At 34.9% G+C, this 21,752-nt stretch overlaps 1 protein-coding gene across 1 annotated transcript; it reads left to right on the top strand.

Annotated features, from left to right (window-relative positions):
* The first annotated feature begins 19,521 nt into the window (after positions 1-19,521).
* LOC124366143 (26S proteasome non-ATPase regulatory subunit 11-like) lies at positions 19,522-21,549 on the top strand. Its single transcript, XM_046822455.1, has one exon. The coding sequence runs from the start codon at positions 19,563-19,565 to the stop codon at positions 20,808-20,810; it is 1,248 nt and encodes a 415-aa protein (XP_046678411.1). The 5' UTR covers positions 19,522-19,562; the 3' UTR covers positions 20,811-21,549.
* Positions 21,550-21,752: the final 203 nt, after the last annotated feature.

The following is a 21,752-nucleotide window of genomic DNA, read 5'->3' on the forward strand; positions in this document are numbered from 1 at the left end:
ATAATATTATACAGTGGTTTATTTAATAGCATTTCCTTAAGTGCCATTTTAAAACTTCGAGGTGTCAGAGTTTTATTAATTAAAACATGCAATTAACACAATGACCAATACACTATGCCATACAGAACAAGATGTGGTGCAAATAAAAACGATAGGATAAAATGTACCATACATAATATTAAATACAATAGTAATAACATCATTAATGAGGATATAAAAAAGATAAAATCCAAAATAAATGTGGTATTAAAAGCAATGCCAACTAAATTTGCTCTTTATAAAAAGAATGTCTTAAGTTCTCATTTAAAAACCTTATCCAATATAGAAAACAAATAATCGAAGTGGTCAGGAAGGCTGTTTCCCGAGCATTGAAGACGTATTGTATGGTACTGTGGATTTTATGAAGCAAAAACTCCTCTTGAACAGATGTTTGGTTCTGGTTGATTGCAAGGCACGAACGTCAATTTTTCACAGCGTCAGGTGAGTCTAAGTAGCCGAATTGATCCTCTTTAGGAGCATCAAGTTACGCCTGACACTCAAGGGTTAAAGACCAAGATAGTGGCTGATGTCATACAGATGCACATATCATAAAAAATCCTAGTTGCCTGAGAAAGACTTGAAGAAACCTTCTTTGGATTTTCTCAAGAACATTAATAAGTATGGTGCGGATTAGTTGAAAATAAAGTATTTTCAACGTTCCAGATGAAAACCCATTCTTGGACACTCGGATAACAAAGCCTACAGCGGAATTTGCTGTCTTAGAACACCACAATGAGACTTTATTCAAATCAGCATTGAGCTCCCTGCAGTTTAGCTCTGTTGATCTCATTGTATATTTTAACATCATCAGCAAAAGGTAATATCTTTGAGTGTTCCAAAACCGAAACTAAGTAATTTATCGATAGATATTGAAAGAAGTACAGGGCCCAACAGGGAACACTGGGGAACTCTAGAAAGTGCAGAAAATGCCACTGTATCTGGCCACTTGGTGACGAACAGTACTTCCGAACTACGAGAGCATATAGGCCAATCGCCACTAAAAATCTAAAGTTTGACTACCAAATCTTCATAGCTCATTCTGTCAAAAGTTTTGAATAGATCTAAATATGTATTATCAACCTGATGGCTTCTACTGAAGGCTGAGATAATATCGTCCCGATAAATGGCCAGTTTTGATGTAGCTGATCTACCTCTATAGAAACCATACTGGGCCGTTAATATTTGGTTTCTTATGAAAAAGATAACCTAATGAGAATCAATGATTTAAACACTTTAACAAGTGTTTACTTGATTGATAATGGTCTAAAATTTATTATGTCAATGCTATTTATTTTCTTGAAAACTGGTGTAGCGTGACTTGTCATCAGACAGTGGGGAAGATGCCCAAGTACAAAAACTAGTTTAGATACTCAGTCAAGTGTGGAGTGAGAATGCAGCTTAATAATTGTGTCTTTAACTAAAATGCCACTACACCTATGAGCTGTGTTGTCAGTACGATTAGTATAGTATAATGTGTAGTTAGGAATTTTGAAATGACATAGAAAGAAAGAAAGAAAGAAACACTTCTTTATTGAGGCGAAAATTAGGACCACATGGTCCTTTCTTACATTTAACCTCTTAAAAAATTAATCTTAATAATGTAAATTAAGGCTAATTAACTATAGCTTACACTTACAGTATTCCATTCACTCTTCCATTCACACAGTCACGATTCAAAGAGTAGCCCCGCCGCCGCCACGATCATCCGGTCCAGGTATTTTCGTCTCAGCTCCGCCACAAACCGTTTTCGGCTCTCAATTTGTTTGACAGGATCTGGCAAGGAGTTCCATAATCTACATGCGGTAACGGTGAAGGATCGGTTATAGGTTTTGGTTCTGTGTATTGGAATTCTGAGACTTAGTGCACCAGACCGAGTTTCTCTTGCGCCACTCCCCGCCAAAAAACTGAAAGTTTTCAGATAAATATTTTGGTGAATCCGTATTAATAATAGAGTGCAACAATGACAAAATTCTAATCGATCTTGAATCAGCTAATTTTAGAATTGATGATTGAATAAAATATGGTGTAACATGATCCCTACGACGTAAATCAAACAGAAAGCGAATGCAGTAATTTTGTCCTCTTTGCAGTTTAGTGCTAAGGGCTACAGTCATGTCATTGATTACAGAGTTGCAGTAGTTAAAGTAAGGAAACACAAGTGACTTGATCAACAGAAGTTTAATGTGAAATGGTAGAAGTCCTTGCATTCGTTTCAGTGTTGTGCACAGCAGCGAACACCCTGTTACAGGTGTACACCACTGCATCGGTCCATCCAAGTGTCTTGCTTATGATTAGTCCTAAACTTTTTACCCTTTCAACGTATGGTAAAAGTTTTCCGTCTACAGTTATTGTCGGTGTATTTTTGTAGGTCAATGGAGTTGGCAAGTCGTTGATGACAGACAATCATGGGTTGGGTTTTTATCCGGGTTAAGTTTAAGTCCCATTTTTTTAAAGACCCATTGAACAAGTCGTTGTATGTCTTCATTCATCCACTTCACAGTCTGGTTTATGTCGATAATGTTAAAGTGTGAGTAGATTTGTAAGTCATCAGCATAACAGTGAAATTTGCAATGTCGCAATACAGTGTTAATGTCATTTATGTACAAAATAAAAAGTAGTGGGCCAAGTATTGATCCTTGCGGAACTCCGCAGGTCACAGTTCTGAAATCAGACATTGAGTTGTCATTGCACACACACTGCTTTCTGTCCCTCAGATATGATTTTATCCATGCTAAAGCATTTTCAGAGAAACCTAAATTTTTAAGCTTTTTATATAGAATATTATGAATGATTGTATTGAAGGCCTTGCTGAAATCGAATAGAACTAGTAAGGTATAAAGACCTCGATCCATTGGCTAATCGAATGTCATCAGTTATTTTCAGAAAGTGCAGTTTCTGTACTATGGTTTTGGCGAAAGCCAGACTGAAAAACATTAATAATATTATTTTTAGACAAGAAATCTGATATTTGGGAATGAACTATTCGCTCAAGGCCTTTCGAGAGAGCTGGTAAGATACTAATTGGTCGGTAGTCTTGGGGTTCAGATGGAGATTTAATTTTTATTTAGTGGACGAACTAAGGCGGACTTCCATTGTGTGGGGAAAACACCTGTTGTGAGAGATTTATTATAAATTGCTGTAATGACAGGGAGAATAGTAAAAAGAATTTCTTAACTAATAAGATTGATATGTTGTCTGAACCCGTAGCATTCGTTTGTATACGCCTGATTGCTTTAAGGACATCTACCTCTAATACTGGATTTAAACGAAACTGGCTGTCTGAGGGAATATTATGGGTTTGTTGACTCAATTCATCTAAATGGGTTTGAACAACTGCGGTGATAGATTTTTTGAGAAAATGATGAAAAATACTCGTTTAGATCATTAAGTGAAATATTAGTAGAGGCAGGAGAGGGTTGCTTACCAAAAACCAAGCTTCTTGACATTACTCCATAACGCAGTTGTCGATTGATTTCTGTCTGAAAACATTCCATTTATGTATCGAAGACGGGAATTTCTAATTTGTTGTTTGACTTGGTTACGAAGATGGCGGTACCGTATCATTTAAGTTGACATCTCTAGAGCGCCGGAGCCCTCCGAAACAAGGCGTCTCTTTCGGCCATTAGACACGAGAATATTCTCGGTAATCCAGGGAACGGGTCGTTTCTTATTAATTCGCTTGGTAACAAGAGGGGCATGTTTGTCATACAGCTTTTAATATAAGAGAATTTAAAGAGTCAACCATCTCATCAACAGTCTCCTTATTCTGCACGGAATGCCATAGGTATGAATAAAACATCCGCAAAAAATGCAATTTCATTCATATTTCTGTATGATCTGTAAGTTATATATTTTTCTTTAGGTTTGGGAACTTTTAATGAAAGGGCACAGAAAATTAAATCATGATGGGAAATTGCCGGAATTGGAAGCTGCCCATGGTATAATGATTCCTCAGGGTCCGAGACTACCATAAGATCTAGCCAGGTGGCGGTTTTCGGCAGTGTGGTGCGTGGCGTTCAGTGGTAGTATAGTCAGGTTGCAGGATTGAAAACATCCTAGTGAGCTGTATAGTGTTGTGATTGTTAGGTTTCAGAAGATCCGTATTAAAGTCACCCATAATCAAGACACGACCATAGCCCGGAGGAAGGCGCAAGAGATTATCCTCAAAGTCATCCATATGCCCCACCTTAGGTGGACGGTAACATAATCCTAAGAGAAGTACCTCTGAAACAGACACATTAATTTCTAAAAACATAAATTCCGGTTTACCCGAATATTCCTGCGGTGTAGAGTACAAGTGCTTAACCCCAAAATTTTCTTTTATAAATAACACACACACCCCTCACCAAATTTTGGACAATCTATCATTTCTGAAAATTAAATAACCCGGAAGTGCTACCTCACCGTCAGGAATACTCGGCTTTAACCAAGACTCAGATATAGTAATGACATCAAACATCTGATTCATAAAAATAGTTCTAACTTCATCTTATGACATCTAAGCGATTGAGCGTTCAGATGAGCTGCTTTAAATTGTTTTCGATAGGGAGACATACTATTGATAAGGAGTTGGGCCGTGGTGATGGGTTGCGTGATAAGGCGGTTAGGAGGGGTGCGGGGGGGAGTAATGGGAGGGGGAGGACAAACCGGTCGCGGAGTGTGAGCGGAAGTCGTGCGGGCCTGCTATCCTAGACCCACGGCCGCCCAGACACGGCGTCGGCACGGAGACGCGGATACTCTCATTACCGTGGCTACACACAGACACACATACACACACAACAAGCACATACTATTCATACAATTTACATACATTCTATAATATATGTGACCATATGCAGGGCACAAACTTCATTACCAACCTTGGCCACTAACCCTCCGGCTCCAGAATAAAATAAAAACAAGTAATTTTTTTTTTTAACCGGACAAATAATTTAAATAAAAATAACAACTTATAGCTTAAAATTAAAATTATCCGCTAAATGATAACGATATAAATATTAAACAAAACCATTCAATGTTAAATAAGCAAAACCTGATATTACTAATATATACATACACATACATACACACATACATACGCGTACATACATACATACATACACACATACAATATACATACATATACACATATATACATATACATAAAATATTAACCGCTTATTATAACAGCCTATAATAAAGTATTGAAAATGAAAAATAAACAATAACTTAACTAATCTGACTTTCATTATTAAAAACATTATCTCAATTAACAATAAATTATTGGAATATGTAGTAATCAACTATGTTATACAAAATCAAGTTTATTTATTGGCTAGCATTATCATAATCTATATTTTTAAAAAAGAAAAAGAAAAAATGTTTACTCTCTTACATAAAGCTCGGAATAAAAACATAAAGTCAATATAATTATTTAAAAATTTTAAACAAGCGCAGGCACTTTATACCAATAAAGCATTTTACTGTAAAATTAATTAGTTCGTTTTAAGACGGTGCCACAATGGAAATAAAAAAATCAAACAAACATTTCTCTTACTACTGTTCAGTGTCATGTGTCTCGCTACTCCAGGTCTGCCATGCGTGTTGCCATACCCTTTCTTCCATCCTCGGTTATCACAGGATCCTTCCATCAGACGTCCAGGTGCGCTTCTCCCGTGTCGTTCCACAGCTTGGCGGTACAGCTGGTGTCGGCGCCTGGTGAGGTCCTCGCAGATCGTCACCCCGGTGTTCTTTTAATTGTTTTTTGACGTTGAATACCCGCTGCCGGTCTCGGTAACTGGTTAAAGCGGACAATTATGGGGCGGGCCCGTTTCTTCCCGTCGACCGCCGTCACCTTCTTCCCGACTCGGTGAGAGACCTGCTGATGGCTTCCAGCGGCAAGCTGACGCCCAGGTGTTCGCGGCACAGCTTCATCCACCTTTTCATCGGTGTTCTCGCCGACAGTTTCTTCTACACCGAAGATACGCAGGTTGGTTCTTCTTCCGTACTGCTCGAGCTCGTCCATTCGGTCTTCCATCTCTTTCATATTGTTGACTTTCTCTCTGAGCGATGCCACCTCCTTGCGCAGATCCGTGAGCTCGGCATTTGACGGGCGCGATCGCTGCCCGGACGGCCTCTGCAATCATGGGCTTCATGGCCTCACACAATCTGTCAACTAACGTCTTAATAAACGCTTCTCCTGACAGATAGGCGTTAATCTGTCCTTCTCCTGACATCTGTTCGTGAATTGTCTTTCTGAAATAAGTAAGATGTATAAGTTTTGTTGAGCGATGAATAACTGGACTTCTTGACTGTACTGAGTCAACCCGATGGCATTACATAAAGTGATTTAGAGAAGAACCACAGTAGTCAACAGATGAAGAAGTAAAGTACTAATCTGTTCTGCTTGCTTGGATAAACTATTTTCTAATCAATCAAAATATGTTTGAGTTATATTGGACAAACCTTCAGATTGATCTATGTTTCTATTAGATTCTTGTTCCCTTGAAGGAGATTTGTTATTTCTGTGATTATTCTGTAGAGCTTGCGCGAAGGTTACTCCTTCAGTGACTAAACTATTTTGACAAGACTGGTTTTGATTAACATTAGGTTATATCGTCCAGAATAGTTCAGGCTGTTTTCTAACGTCTTCTTTCTATGTGGAGAGAATTTATTGCTTTGTATTTCTCTATACACGGGACAACATTTGTAGTTAGCCGGATGCTCACCAGAGCCGAAAAAATAACAAGGAGGCACCGTTGAAGGTTTATTGAAAACCTTTGCATCATGACCCTGGGAACATTTAACATAACGAAATGTATTTTGACAGTATGATTTTAGTATGTACATCAAGTTGGCAACGTTTGTATTGAACTACTTTCTTCTTTTTATTAGTGGTTCAAATACAATTTTAGCGTTTAGTAAATACTGAAGTTGAAATATTTCTGTATTACGATCGTAAGGTGTCAAATCAGAAAAAAAGAGACATTAGTTTCCTTATGACTCCATTTCTTACACTGAACAGATTTTGTACCTTGTGACCATTTTCTTCGTTCGCTATATTTAGGTTTTCGATAGAAATAGAGTAATGCATGTTCTTCAGCACAACCTTATGTGGACATTCTTACTTTAACTGGTAAGAATGGAATCTGACGTTTAAGTCTGTGAGTCTTTTGACTATATCCAGTAAGCTTAAGGAGTTGATGGCAAAAGTTTAATTCTTCAAATATTAATATGGAAATTTAGAGTGTCGTTAAACTGCTGCTATACGAGTTAAAATGCATTTAGAAAATCCCATCTTCCTTTAGAAAGGGAAGTGTTGAAGTGAGAGATGTTTTCTGGTCTCAAGTCTCTAACTGTTTGCTTAATTTTGGGCTCCCTTCAGAGTTGTACCCCACTAATAACGGCTCCTTGGCCATAGTGGTCTGAAACAGCTGTATTCACTACATACACTGCAACACTTGAATAATTGGTAATGATATTGTCGATTGCAGATAGTGTTGTAGCCATCACTCTCATCGGAGTTTTGACTAGAAACTCCAAGTCAAATGACCTAAGTAAATCGACTGATCTAGTTGTGGAACGGTTATTGTTGTCAAACGCGTCAATGTTGAACTCCCCCATCACCACAACTTCCTGACGTTGTTCAGTCAGACATGTCAATAGTTTTTGGACTTTGGAAAAAAAAGATGTCTACATTTCTACTAGGAGCCAAATTCCAACTGCGACCTATTTTAATTGATTCGTTTGAAGTTTGATCCCGACTGCTTCAAAGTTTTTGTTCGATTGATTCTTGGATTGGAAAGGGGGTAAATTTTGTTTCAGAAAAATGCTAACTCCTATTTCTTTGGAGTGAGTTTGATAAAACACGGAAGCCAATTTGTAATTTGAAATTTTGCACACTGCGATGTTCTCCATGCTGAAACCATTTTCGGTTACAGAGAGATTTATCTTTAAATCCTCGCAGGTGTTGAATTTGATCCAGTTTGTTGGTTGCAAATGGAGAATTTTTATGAAGAATTCTTATTTCAGTTTGTTTTGATTGGGTTTTGTATGCCAATTTTGTCCAAATGGGGTCCCTAAAAACAGAGTTAGAATTTTCATGAACAGCAACTGTAGGGTGTTCATTTGGAGATGGAGATTTCACTGCCTCCGCGTAGCTTTCGTGGGGTAGTGTCCAAGGTGTAGCTGGACTGGGTGGCACACAGGGGACTATGGTATTTGCAGCTTCGTTACTTATTGCAGTATTTAATGTAGTAGCTACTTATTGCAGTAGTCTATCTGATATTTAGGTAACAAAAGATTATTTATATTTATACACGCTGTATCTATCTCTCAATCATTGCACACCAATTATAAGATTCCACAAGGGTCTTATTTGGAACCTTCACTTTTTAGTATTTCAGTATTTTTACTAAAGACAGTTCAAGCCGTTGAACCTTTCTATTTATTGTTCGAAAATGATTTTAAGATTTATAGGGCCACTCGATGACTGTTGCATCTTACCAAACCATTTATAGTGCAATGGCTGGTTCTACCTCTAAATATTTTATTGGCACTTCGAACTAATTATTTGTTATTCGTTTTGTTAAATTTGGGAGCTGTTGTTATTATTTATTTTATTGCATTTGACTGATAATATACTACTTTGCTATATATTCTAGTTGTATTTATTTGTAACTTAACTTTCGTTGATTAAGTTTGTTCCTGTTTTTGATATCACACATTGTCGTTATTAATTATTTTTCATTTGTTAACATTATTTTTGATTGGTAAATTAATTGTAAAATGATAACACAATATATAAACAAACAAATATATCGTTTTTTGCTTTTTAATTATTACTGTATTTGTATTGTAATCGTCAAAAGTGATCAACAATGTTATAAAACTTTCAATATACAGTACTTTCAAAGGCATATTCATTACATAACTCACATAATTATATTTACATATGTCAGTCACAAATGAGGCGCTAAGCGGACAAGCGGCCTAACCCCAAAACAGCTCTGTATTGAGTTTATTAGCGTTTAAAGATTTTTTTTTTTTTTTTTTTTTTTTTTGACTTTAATTTATTTACAATCTGTTTATATACAACAAACATAAGTAAATTTGATGATAAATCTTAAGGACATGGTTAATCAAAGTTCATTAACCTTAATTAACATAAACATTTAAGAGATTGTTCATCTTTAAAAAATCGATCAGCTAAGTTTAAGAAATCATGTCTTTTTAGCCGAAATTGATGGTCACTGTTGTCCAGCAGATTAATAGCCAAGTAGTTAGGATGAGAGTTTAATTTGTTTTGATACTTGATGCAGAACTTTGGAATTTCTTCAGTAACAAAAGAGGATATTCGTGTCTCTGGTGAATGACTTCATTACGAACATACCATGGGGCCTGTAATAATATCTTTCGGGAGAACTTTAGATTGGGAAACGCTGTATAATTTCAATATGTGATGTAGAAGCAACTCCCCACAGTTGAATTCCCGTACGTCCAGATGGGCTTTAGAACAGTCTTGTACAACAACAGTTTGCTTTCTATTGATAAATGGGATTTGTTCCCCAAAAAGCCAATTTAGTTTTGAAAATTTTGAATTTAATTGGAGCCTTTTGTTCCATAATGTGTGGTTTCCAAGTCAGCTTCCTATCGAGATGTACACCCAGATACTTAGCTTCATTTCTTTGAGGAATTTGAATGTTGTTTAAAAACACTGGTGGACAGGTGTCATGTTTCAACGTAAAATGTGACGTGAACAGATTTAGTTTCATTCACTTTAAATTCTCCAAGTTTTAAGCCAAACTGTGATAGAATTTTAAGTTAGTTTTGTAGAATTTGTGATGCTACAACATGGTTGGAGTGGGATGCCAGTACGGCAGTGTCATCGGCGAATGTTGCTGTCAAAGAATTTTGATTAGTTGGAATGTCTGCAGTGAAAATTAAGTACAGCAATGGTCCTAGTACACTTCCCTGAGGTACACCAGAATTTATTTCATTCAGATCTGAAAGACAATCATCAAAACTTGATTTGAAAATTACCTTCGTTCTAAATAAGATTTTATAATGTTGTAAACAGTGTGAGGTAGATGACTTTTTATTTTAAATAGAAGCCCTTCATGCCACACTTTGTCAAAGGCTTGACTCACATCGAGAAATGCTGCAGAACAAAATTTTCTTGATTCCAAATCTTGCCTTATTATATTAAGCTACTCTATGGACTTGTTCGATAGTGGAGTGGTGCACTCTGAAACCAAACTGATGATTGGGAATTAAATTGCATTCAGTTATAAAAACCTGAAGTCGTTTTAAAAATAACTTTTCGAATAATTTAGAAGGTATAGGTAGTAGACTGATTGGCCTGTAGGACATTACTTCGTTTTGAGGTTTTTCCTGGCTTAGGAACAACAATAACTTGAGCCACCTTCCATTGTGATGGGAAGTATTCAAGCCTCAAAATAGCATTAAATACGAAGGTAAGAAAGAGTATGGCTTTCCTAGGAAGCTCTTGTAGTATCTTACCTGTTATTAACTCATAGAACCAGGGGCCTTTTTGGGATTAAGATTTTTAATCTCATCATATATTTCAGATGGTTTAAAGGAGCCAATAGGTAGTGAGAGTTGGTTAGGTGAATCAAGAAACTCCTTTACAACATGTCTATTATCAAAGTTGTTATCTACAGGGTATGGTTTGAAAACATTACTAAAAATATGCAGCAAACAAATCAGTTTTCTCTCTGTTACTTTTTCGCCCAAGAACCATCTGGTTTAGATATTGGAGGATGGGCACTTGCGGTTTCTTTGTGGCTTTTTGTTACTTTCCATAAAGAATAGTCTGTTGCTTCAGTTGGGGAGAGATTTGAAGTGAATTCTTGAAACCATATGTTTTTTAAGTTTTTAAGCAAAATCTTTAACTGTCTTGATGCTCTGTTAAACATTGTTTTATCTCTTACAATTCTAGAATTTTGCCATATTCTTCGTAAGCGACGTTTTTGAGCAATGTGCTGCTTAATATATATTGGGTAATTGATATTGCCACACGTTGTATTATTAAGTTCAGGCGTTGCACTCCAAGCAGATTTCTGAACAGTATATAATTAAAAATTTCCACAGCGTTGTCTATTTCCTCTCTTGTTTTAAGTGATATATATTAAGACTTAAACTGTCATTTAACGTTTCACGAAACTTCACCCAGTTTGTGCCTTTATTCGATAAGGACGCTGCCTTTTCTTTCAATACAAATGATGAACTTATTGATAGGATGACCGGAGAGTGATCGGGACGACAAATCAAGAGATGACACAGCCTCCATATAGTTAGGGAGAAATACCTCCCGTAACAAAGAAATCAAGAAGATCTCTGGAATTTTGTTGGGATCTGAAGGCCAATAGGTTGGTTCCCCTGTAGATACGTAACTCAAGTGATTGTCATTCATGCAATGTAACAAATTTCTACCTCTAGGGTTAATCAACCTTGAACCCCACATGACATGTTTGGCATTAAAGTCACCACCTGCTACAAAACGAGGCCCTAAAGTTTCGAAAAATTCGTTGAATTGAAGTTTGGTAATATTGTGCCTCGGGGGGCAGTAAACACCAGAAAAATGTAAGTGGTCCCATCCAGTCCTCAACCACTATGCTTGTAGCTTGAATATGATTTTCTTGAAATCTAGGGTAAATTCATAATGTTTTATTTGTTTTCTGATTAGCACAGCGCTACCTCCATGCGCCCGTATTGTCAGGGTGGTTTGTAGAATAAAAAGTAAAATTTGGGATTTTGAAAAAATTTAAGTTTGTAAAGTGGGTCTCAGAAATTAACATAATATCTATTTTGTGTATTGAAATAAAAAGTTGAATATCTTGGCCATGTCGGGCCAAGCCATTGGCATTCCAGAGTCCAATCCTATAAAATCTATTCATTTTAGTTTTGATATGACAGTTGTCAATAGGTTAATTAATGTACCTATTTGCTGGGCTTGTTGAGACCATCATCATTTCGAACTTATTTAAAAATCCATCAATTATTTGATTCAGATTGTGATTTGCTTCTATATTTGATTGACATGATGCCACTCTAGCATAAGATAAGGTTGGTGATACTGGTTGAGGAACTGATTACCTGTTGAATTTTGAGTACGAAACAGATATAGGTCTATCTACTTCTCGATCTTGCACTGGAGGAGGAGTGTCTTTTTTTTAACGCTGGTCTTAGAGGTGGAAAAGCCTTTTTCTTAATATCTTTGTAAATAGAGCAACCTTTATAGTTGGCTGGGTGCTCACCACCACATAATACACATTTGGGAGGAACATTTACAGATTTAATTACAGCTGCTAGTATCATGATCTGAGCCGCATTTTACACAGCGGTTTTGGTACCAGCAGTAAGCCTTTGTGTGCCCATATCTTTGACACTTTTTGCACTGCACCACATCATTACGTTTGTAAGGGGGCTCAAGTACAATTTTGGCATTTAGTAGGAATTCAATTTTAAAAATGTCTTTGTTGTTTGATGCTGGCTCTAAGTCTACAAAAAAAATTGACAGTGGATCTTTAGATTTGCTACTTCTAAGGTTCGACACATACCTAACTTTGTGGTTATAAGCTTCTATAGCTGTTTTAATTTCCTGGGGTTCCGTAGAGAAGTGCATATTCTTAAGCACTACTCTATAAGCTCTGTCACCCTTTATTTGGTATGTTATGGAAGTTTACTTTCATGTTAGTTAAATGTTTTGACTAATGCGCGGTAGGCTTCAATAGTATCAGTGTTAATTTTTTACTTTATCTCTAGCTATGCATTTAAATGAATATGACTCTTTTTTAATTACTTGTTCAATGTTTACCATCATTTTACTTATGTTGACAATGTTGGGGACAAATATAGGTGGAGGCCTCACCTTCGTCCTACATTTGTCGTCATTCATCGTTTTCTTCTTCAGAGCCTAGGTTGGCGTTACTCAGCATTTCAAATCTGTTGTGCAATTCAATAGGTCTAGCAGTTTTTGCAACGTACTCTGTAGGTCTACAAGGTTTCTTAACATCTGAAACGTTGGCTGTTGACAAAATGTCTTTTGTTTCTAGTTGTTTCGATTTGCCATTCGTTTTGATTATTGACATCGTCATTAGAAATAGTTTTTCCTGAAATGATGTTCATTGTTTTGCTTATTAGAACAATAATTGTGATCATTAGTTATGGTATCAAAATCCAAACAGTTTTGAGTTGTTTGAAGGGGCAAATTTTAAGTTGTCCATTACCTTCTCACTTGAAAAACTACTAATAGTAAACAAACACTGAAAACAATTAAAGTTAAACGGGTAAGGTTAGTTGTAGGAAAAGTACTGGAAAAAAAAAAGATTACGAAAAAAATCTAAACATTTTTATGTAAATTATGAACAAAAATGTGTTAAGAACTGTTTTATATAGTTTTAACCACTAATTGGGTAAAAAAAACTACATTTTTAAATTAAAATAAAAGGACACAACACTGAAACTTGTAGTACATGTGCTACTAGATTCGTTTAAAGATTTGTCACTTTTTAAACATTTTTTTAAACACATTAAAAACTCAAGCTTTCTAGTTGTAATTGTTACTGTTATATAAGAACATAAACCCTTGTATGCATGGTAACCTTTTTATTTAATTATTTTCATTAATTTAAAAATAAAAGTGGGTTGGGCCACTTGAAAATTGGCCTTATTTTATACATTAAGTAAACTTATGTGGGTTGGACCAATATATTTAATATAAGTACTGTACAACTTTACTGTCAATTAACATTTTTTATTACATCATTTAATGATACCATTAAGCTTGTACTTGATATGAAAGAAATTGTACACTACTTTAAAACAGGATATAGTAAAAAATTAAACATTAATACAAAGATACAAAATTCAAACAAGTTCATCTTCTTCCTCATCGACTGGAAACGGTTGACGGAATATCTCCAGAACTTTAAAAATTGATGTGTAAAATGAGTGTTTGATTGGTGATATGTATTCTAAAAGAGACATCAAGTCCTTCTTTTTCGGCTCATCTATTTTTCTTCCATTGGGGTAGAGAACATCTAACTGCATTACTTCCGTTGTTGTCCTTTTTTTGATGTTTGACAATGGAAAAAGGGGACCTCTTCGTTGTTAGAGGTATTTGTTAATGTAAGAGCAGAGGCTCTGAACTGCTTAAAAATTAATCCACTGTATTTTAAGCCACTCAACCTTTTGATCATTTCCCACATCCCCAGTTTTGACAACTTTTGCGGTTTGTAATATTGTTCATAAGCTTTTCAAATGAAAAGTCATCTTTTTCAATTTTTTTTACTTTAAATGGTGGCTTTTTTTTTTTTCTGACAAGATCACCTTGATCCAATCATCTGGTACATAAACTTCAGAGTGATACTTTTTTTTCTTTTTTCAATAAGACCAAAATCTTGGTCACAGGCCAAATATGTATGTCCTGAGACTAAAAAAATTTGTGGTCAATCTCAGTACAAAAATATTTAGGAGACGTAGCAATGTAATCACATAGTGCAGCTACTTTTATATTGCGGTTTTGAGCGCCACATTGGTCACTGTACATGATCAGTTTTGAAGTTTTTAACATGGTTTTCCACAAAATGTAAAATACATGATCCCACTTCCTCAGGGCCACGGGAGGCTACAGCCTCATTCCACACATACATGTAGCTGTCTTTAGTGGACAAATTGTGTATTCCTAAACAATACGTCCACAACTGCCGTTTGTAATAAACTGGCCCTGTGGACAGCACAGGTGTTGGCAATGTTTTTTCATTAAATCAAACGCAATCACGCTAACGTCATTTGAAGGATTCTTCCCTTTTTCAGCATCTACCCTGATTCAGCTAAGCGCCAGTGTAATTCTTGTTCAATTTTTACAGGCCTTTGTTCAGTTTCTGGTAATGATTTAAGTTTGATGTTATATGCATCACACTTACGGCAGCTGTCTGTGACTGGAGCATGAAAAGTGATTAATTAAAATCATTATTAAAAACCTTTCTAAAGACAAAGGGTGAAACATGAATCAACCTGATTTTCTTCAACATACATTTTGTACATGATTGAGATATTTAAGTTGGGCGAAAGATACTTTCGATTTGGATTTTTTACCCTAGAGTAAGTGGGAATCATAAGCTGGAAACTTACTAATGAAGTCCTTTACCTTTTGCAGCCTATGATCAGGGGTTTTAATTTTTAGGGGCTTTTCCCCTTGTCCTCTCTTGTCTTTTGGTGGGGTTTATGGCGTTTGTCTTTATTTTTAATGGCCCAGTGAAATTCTGCCATCACTTACTCCTAAAAACTTTTTAAAAATACTCCTTACATACCCTGACTTCTTCTCCACTTTCCTTTTTTAAGTTATAAATCCTTGTAAAACATTCGTTTCTCTGAATTAGATTTTGTATAAACTCTTTGTTTTTTGACAACTGTTACTAAGTTATTTATAAAGGAGGTTTGTAGATTATGGTCCGCTAGGTCATAATAGGAATAAAAATATTTTTTTACAGTGTTCAGTCGGCAATTTAAGGTGACACTTAAGAGGTGACACTTAAGTAAACAAACAAATGGCTCAAGCTACAACAATGGAACAGAATGTGGGGTTAGGGCCACACGGCTGTGGCTTGGGCCACTATTCAGTTTGCAGCTGACTCAAAGACCAATAATAAACAAACAAACTAGTGCTGCTATCTATCAGAAAAATGGAAAAGGTGGCTTGGGTCGATATGCAGTATTTAGAATAGAGTGTTAAGAGTTATTCTAAGGCTCATATCTCAATATTGCTATTTTGTGGGTTAGGCCAACTTGTCCGCTTAGCGCCTCAAATATCAGCCATGTAAATCTAATTGTATGCCAAACGGGAGGATTACGTCTTAAATTAATTTCATAAACTAGGGAAAAATCATCAATATATGTTCAGGAAATATAGAAGACCAGAGATAGAAATTTGGGATAACTTGATTGTGTCGGCAAAACGTCTAATCTGAGATCTCTGTCTGAATGTAGAGAGACGTAATTCCACTTGGCGTCTATTGTCTAGGTAGGAGAAGATATGAGTAGTGTACGACATAAAAGTCTAATTTCTCTAGAGGGGGTTTGCCGTTTATATGTTCTAAAGCCTTTGATTAGATCAGCAAAAATACCAGAGACAATTTTTGAATTATTAAGCTCAGCCAATACGTTTTTAGTAGATTCTTGCACGGCCTACATGGTTGACTTGTGCCGTTGAAACTCAAACTGATATACACTTAAATATCATACTTATATAAACATCCTAAAATTCTACACGTATTTTTTAAACTACCTTTGAGAAGACTGGCAATAGAGACATTGGTCTGAAATTATTTTGACCGATATTTTCCTTTTCTTAAATTAGCTTAATTAATATTTGCGTAAATATGATTGAATCTATACAAACATTTAACATATTAACAAGGAAATCCAATACCTTATCACAACACGATTTCATTATACAAGGACTTAAACACCACACATCGTTACAAGATGAATTGTTTATTGATTTTACAGCTTGACAAACCTGCCATAAATATATGGTATGAACATCTTGGGTTAACTAGGTCATAATATATCCATGTGGCTGCTATATGGTACTTTCATATCTTATACATTACAATGAATTGCTAAATGTGATACTAAGTGCTAATCTCGAGAATAGCTGGAATGATTCGGTTAATCGTTTTTGTAAAATATTTGATGAAATCCGAGGAAGATTTAAAAGAAGAGAGTGATAACAAAAAGTACCTGAAATATTGGGAATTGTGAAAAATATTGTAGTATTTATGTTTTATAATCTAAATGTAACTGGTACTAAACAGTTGTTGGTATTATCAGACGAATTTCGACAAAAAGGCTGAAACTTTTTAAAATCTTAAACTGTTTTAATTTAAACTTTATAAAATATTAATTTTACAGTAATTGAAATGAGTGTAATCCAGGAAGCAAATACAACGTCTTTATCTAGCTTTTACTTCAGATTGCTCCAGTGTTACGAATTTAAAATATCAAATTCAGTGTAATAATATCAAAACTCTGTTGCAATATCAACCTTAACGAACGAAGCTGTGGATGTCCTAATGTATAGTACTCCAAACTGGTGGGCTTCCTTGACATTATGGTATGGCATTTTAACAGTGGTTTAAGGAAAAATAGAGAAATGAAGACTAACATGCATCACCGATCCATTCTTTCCCAGACTACAGTCTAAAAAACAACAAGACCTTACAACGTAAACCCTTATAAACGATTATTTTTTGGACTTAATAACAATTTACCCCTTTTAACGGATAGTGTTTCCCCCTAGACCGTACATTTTCTTCATCGGGACAACAAGACAAACTCTCAACTAGCACTCCAAATACCTTCTATCGAATGTAGACTTCCAGAAACTAATAGTAGCCGCTTTTTAACCAAAGTAGTTTTTTGAGAGCTACATACATATATAGTTTTTTTATCTAGGAAAAAAGGCAAAACCAACTGTTGCACCTTAAGGGATTTTTTTAATGTCTGAAGAATACATCGTTTATCTAATATATTATGCTTCTCAGATCTACATATGCAGATATTGTTTCTTCGTCGGGACAACAAGGCAAACTATACTTTAACACCGGAAATATCTTCGACCACTAGTATATGACAAGTATTGAAGTAAACACTTTTTGACCGAAGTAGATTTCCGACACCTATTTCTTTATATTTTTGATCGGGCAGCAAGGCATACTTAGCTGTGGTGTTGGAAATATAATAATAATTCGAACCAGAAATGCTGCTACACCTGCAAAACATGATATAAAAGTCTGGTATTTTACACTGTACGAATTTGTGACCACGTAAAGTAAAATACACAACAAAACTTTTTTCAAGAGTAACATTTTTTAAAGTGATATTTAATGGGATTTTAGCTACAGATTCACAAAGACTTGATTATTTTTACACACGCACGCACACGCACACGCACACGCACACGCACACGCACACGCGCGCGCACACACACACACACACACACACACACACACACACACACCGTATATAGTCTTTCTTCATCATACTATACTATTGAGAAAGAATTTTAAAAAGTGAACTTTGTTTTCATTGTTTCCTAAAAGTTTATATTATCAATGCGGGAACGAAAATGTATAAAGCTGGTAGAGGGATAAATGTTAATTTCGTTCAGTTAGTTGAGTTGTATAAACTTGGAATGAGTTTGTAAGAAAAACTTTAATCCATATAATAAAAAAATTGAAAATCCTTTTTCCCAAACTTTAATTTCTTTAAATATGTAAATTTATTTCTGAATAATTTTAAAAGGCATGCTATAGTTTATAGATTATACTTTAATAGCCAAATCTAAAAATCACTACCGGTAATCCCTTTAACACTTACAGAGCTTGAGAAATTTATATCCCCGTAAACGGTCGTAAAACATACCTGAACACCCTTTGTCCCAGCTTATTACCACGGGAAAGATCTTTCACTTAATTGCAGTAAGTTATCAATGTATAGAATGACAGAATTGTTCAATAAAAGTTTCACTTTTTTAACTACCCCTTTAATATGCCCTTCAGCTGTCTGCCTTGTTTTATGGCTACACATAATTTAATATTTTATTGATACTGGTTAGGTATTAAAAAAGGAGCTTATGGTCCTAAGTTCACCTTCCGGAATAAAGTACTTGTTCATTCATCTAAAAATAACATCCTCCACCATATCAAGAAAATGAAATAAAACTAAACGAAAGGAAGAATATTTAATACTATAGCCCAACCCTTGTAACAGTGAAGTTTCAAATCTCAAATGGTTGCATAAATTATGGATTCATGTGCCGGTAGTTATAAATTGATTCATGTAATGAGCTTTTAGAATAATTATTAATAACATTTATGAATTTATTAAGGACAAAGAGTGTTACATTGTTTTATCCATTTAATATTAATATAATGGTCAAATATTCCATAATTATTGTATGGAATGTGTGCAGGCATTCTCTTAAGGGAAGAATAAGCACAAACGTAGTCCAAAATTTATTTGGTTTATTATTATTGCTCTATATTAGGTAATACTGTTGTTTAGTCTGCGCAAACTTTAATATTATTACTTAATTCTTAATAAAGAGTTAAGTAATATCAATAATAACTTTCGCTCCAAATATAATTAATAATTTATCTTTTCATTGCTTGTGTTGTAACTGTTATAATAAATTTACTTGTTATTGTATATAAATTAGTTAAAGTTATAAATCTATAAATAAACTAGTTGTCATTAAGTCCATACACATATTTTACTTCAGTATTACATTAAATTTGTGTTAAAAATTGCTTTCAACAAATCTGTAAAAGTAGCCGATATTTAACGGACTTTGTTGATATACTGCGTAGGAGTTAGTATTCAATACATATAGTACGTCCAAATAGATAAGAGTAATATATTCGTGATATATTATAGGCAGGTAAGAAGAAGGAGATGTTCACGATGACCGAGCGTTTCACGTTTCATTATTTCATTTTCGTGTAGTCTGATCGAATATGGCGGGTGCAATGTTGTTTGAGAGATCTATGTCACAACAAAGTAGGGAAGATTTGAGCAAAATTCCTCAAGATGATCCAAATGAAGACACCAATGAAGAACATATACGTGCCAAAGAACAGGGAATTCTACAGTTGGGAGAAAAGTACAAAAATGAAGGTAAAGCTAAAGAACTTGCAGACCTAATAAAACAAACTCGACCTTTTCTAAGCATGATAAGTAAAGCAAAAGCTGCTAAGTTGGTTCGTTCGCTGGTAGACTTTTTCCTTGATTTAGAGGCTGGTATTGGAATTGAAGTACAGCTTTGTAAAGAATGTATTGAATGGGCTAAAGAGGAAAGGAGAACTTTCCTGAGGCAATCTCTGGAAGCTAGATTAATTGCTCTTTATTTTGATACTGGTATGTTTACTGAAGCTCTACAGCTTGGTTCAACCTTACTCAAAGAGTTGAAGAAGTTAGATGACAAGAATTTATTAGTTGAAGTCCTGCTTTTGGAAAGTAAAACCTATCATGCTTTGAGCAATCTTTCAAAAGCCCGTGCAGCTCTTACCTCTGCTCGAACAACGGCTAATTCTATTTACTGCCCACCTAAAATGCAAGCAGCACTGGATCTTCAATCAGGCATTCTTCATGCTGCAGATGAACAAGACTTTAAAACAGCTTATTCATACTTCTATGAAGCTTTTGAAGGATATGACAGTATAGAATCCCCTAAAGCACTGACTGCACTGAAGTACATGTTATTGTCTAAGATCATGTTAAATACACCTGAAGATGTCCAGCAGATTGTCAGTGGAAAACTGGCCTTGAAATACGCAGGAAAAGATATTGAAGCAATGAAGAGTGTCGCTCAAGCAAGCCACAAAAGGTCACTCGCAGATTTTCAACAGACCTTGAAAAACTTCAAAAAAGAACTTGAAGAGGACGTAATTGTTAGAGCACACTTGGGAACGCTGTACGACAACATGTTGGAGCAGAATCTATGCCGAATCATTGAACCGTACTCTCGTGTGCAAGTAGATTTTGTCTCTCAGTCTATTAAACTTCCAAAACTCCAAGTAGAGAAGAAGCTTTCACAAATGATTTTAGATAAGAAGTTCCATGGAATTCTTGATCAAGGTGAGGGAGTGCTGATTGTTTTTGAAGAAACTGTAGTGGACAAAACCTATGAAATGGCATTAGAAACCATAAATAGCATGGGAAAAGTTGTGGACACTTTGTACCAAAAAGCAAAAAAGTTATCATAAGTTTTGTTGGCAGTGTATAGATTTTTTTTATTTTGTAAGGTTTGGACTTTCATTTAAAAATTTTTCTTAACCATTTAACAGGCTTTAAGGTAAGGTACGTAAGTTGTAAATTAATGGTGTTAAAAATACACTTCTAACTTATTGCGTATATATCTTTTTGTGTCTACAGTTCATTTCAAACTAATGCCCTTTCTTAATTTTCCACTGTAAGTAATGATTTTTCATTAGATCTATAAATATATTAATTGGTATGATTAACTGTTAAGAGAATATTTTCCTTTCATAAGTTGTTTTTGTCACAACTATACTAATAATCAATTAATAAATGTCGTTAAGTTTAATCATTTGTATTCCGACAAAGTTATTCATGTTAGTAAAACTAGATCCAAAAAAGTGAAAATTGAAATGTATTAGTCTAATTTAATTTGCATTTGCATTACAAGTTACTGCCAGGCCATCAGTAACGTTTTGTAAACAAGTTTCTGTGGGTAGTCTTTGATAATGTGTTTTCATTTGTAAAAGTGTTGATAGGCTACCTGTTATCTTAATTTACACAAACCATAACCTATCTAATATTTTCTTGTTTTAGATCAAGTTGATTTTGATGTATACATCGAATATGGTCACTACATGATATTTTTGTGCAATTGTTTAATTTTTTTAGAGAATAATGAAATATGATAATATAAATCTGTACTGTTGTAATGTTTTTGTATATAATAAATCCAAATAGTTTGCACTTAGCCTATATTATTCCAAACAAATTTTACATGACAATAAAATAACTTGTGTTAGCTGTTCTTAATTTTATAAAGTAGGCTGCAGTCTAATAAGTGGGCACCACCACAACCGATTTATCTGTATTCCTGATTACCTAAATTACCATAATCAAAATATTGATTCAAATAATGTTTGATATATAGGCATTTCAAATTACAATAT

The sequence above is a fragment of the Homalodisca vitripennis genome, chromosome 7 (assembly GCF_021130785.1).
Source record: "Homalodisca vitripennis isolate AUS2020 chromosome 7, UT_GWSS_2.1, whole genome shotgun sequence".
In the NCBI taxonomy this organism is placed as follows: domain Eukaryota; kingdom Metazoa; phylum Arthropoda; class Insecta; order Hemiptera; family Cicadellidae; genus Homalodisca; species Homalodisca vitripennis.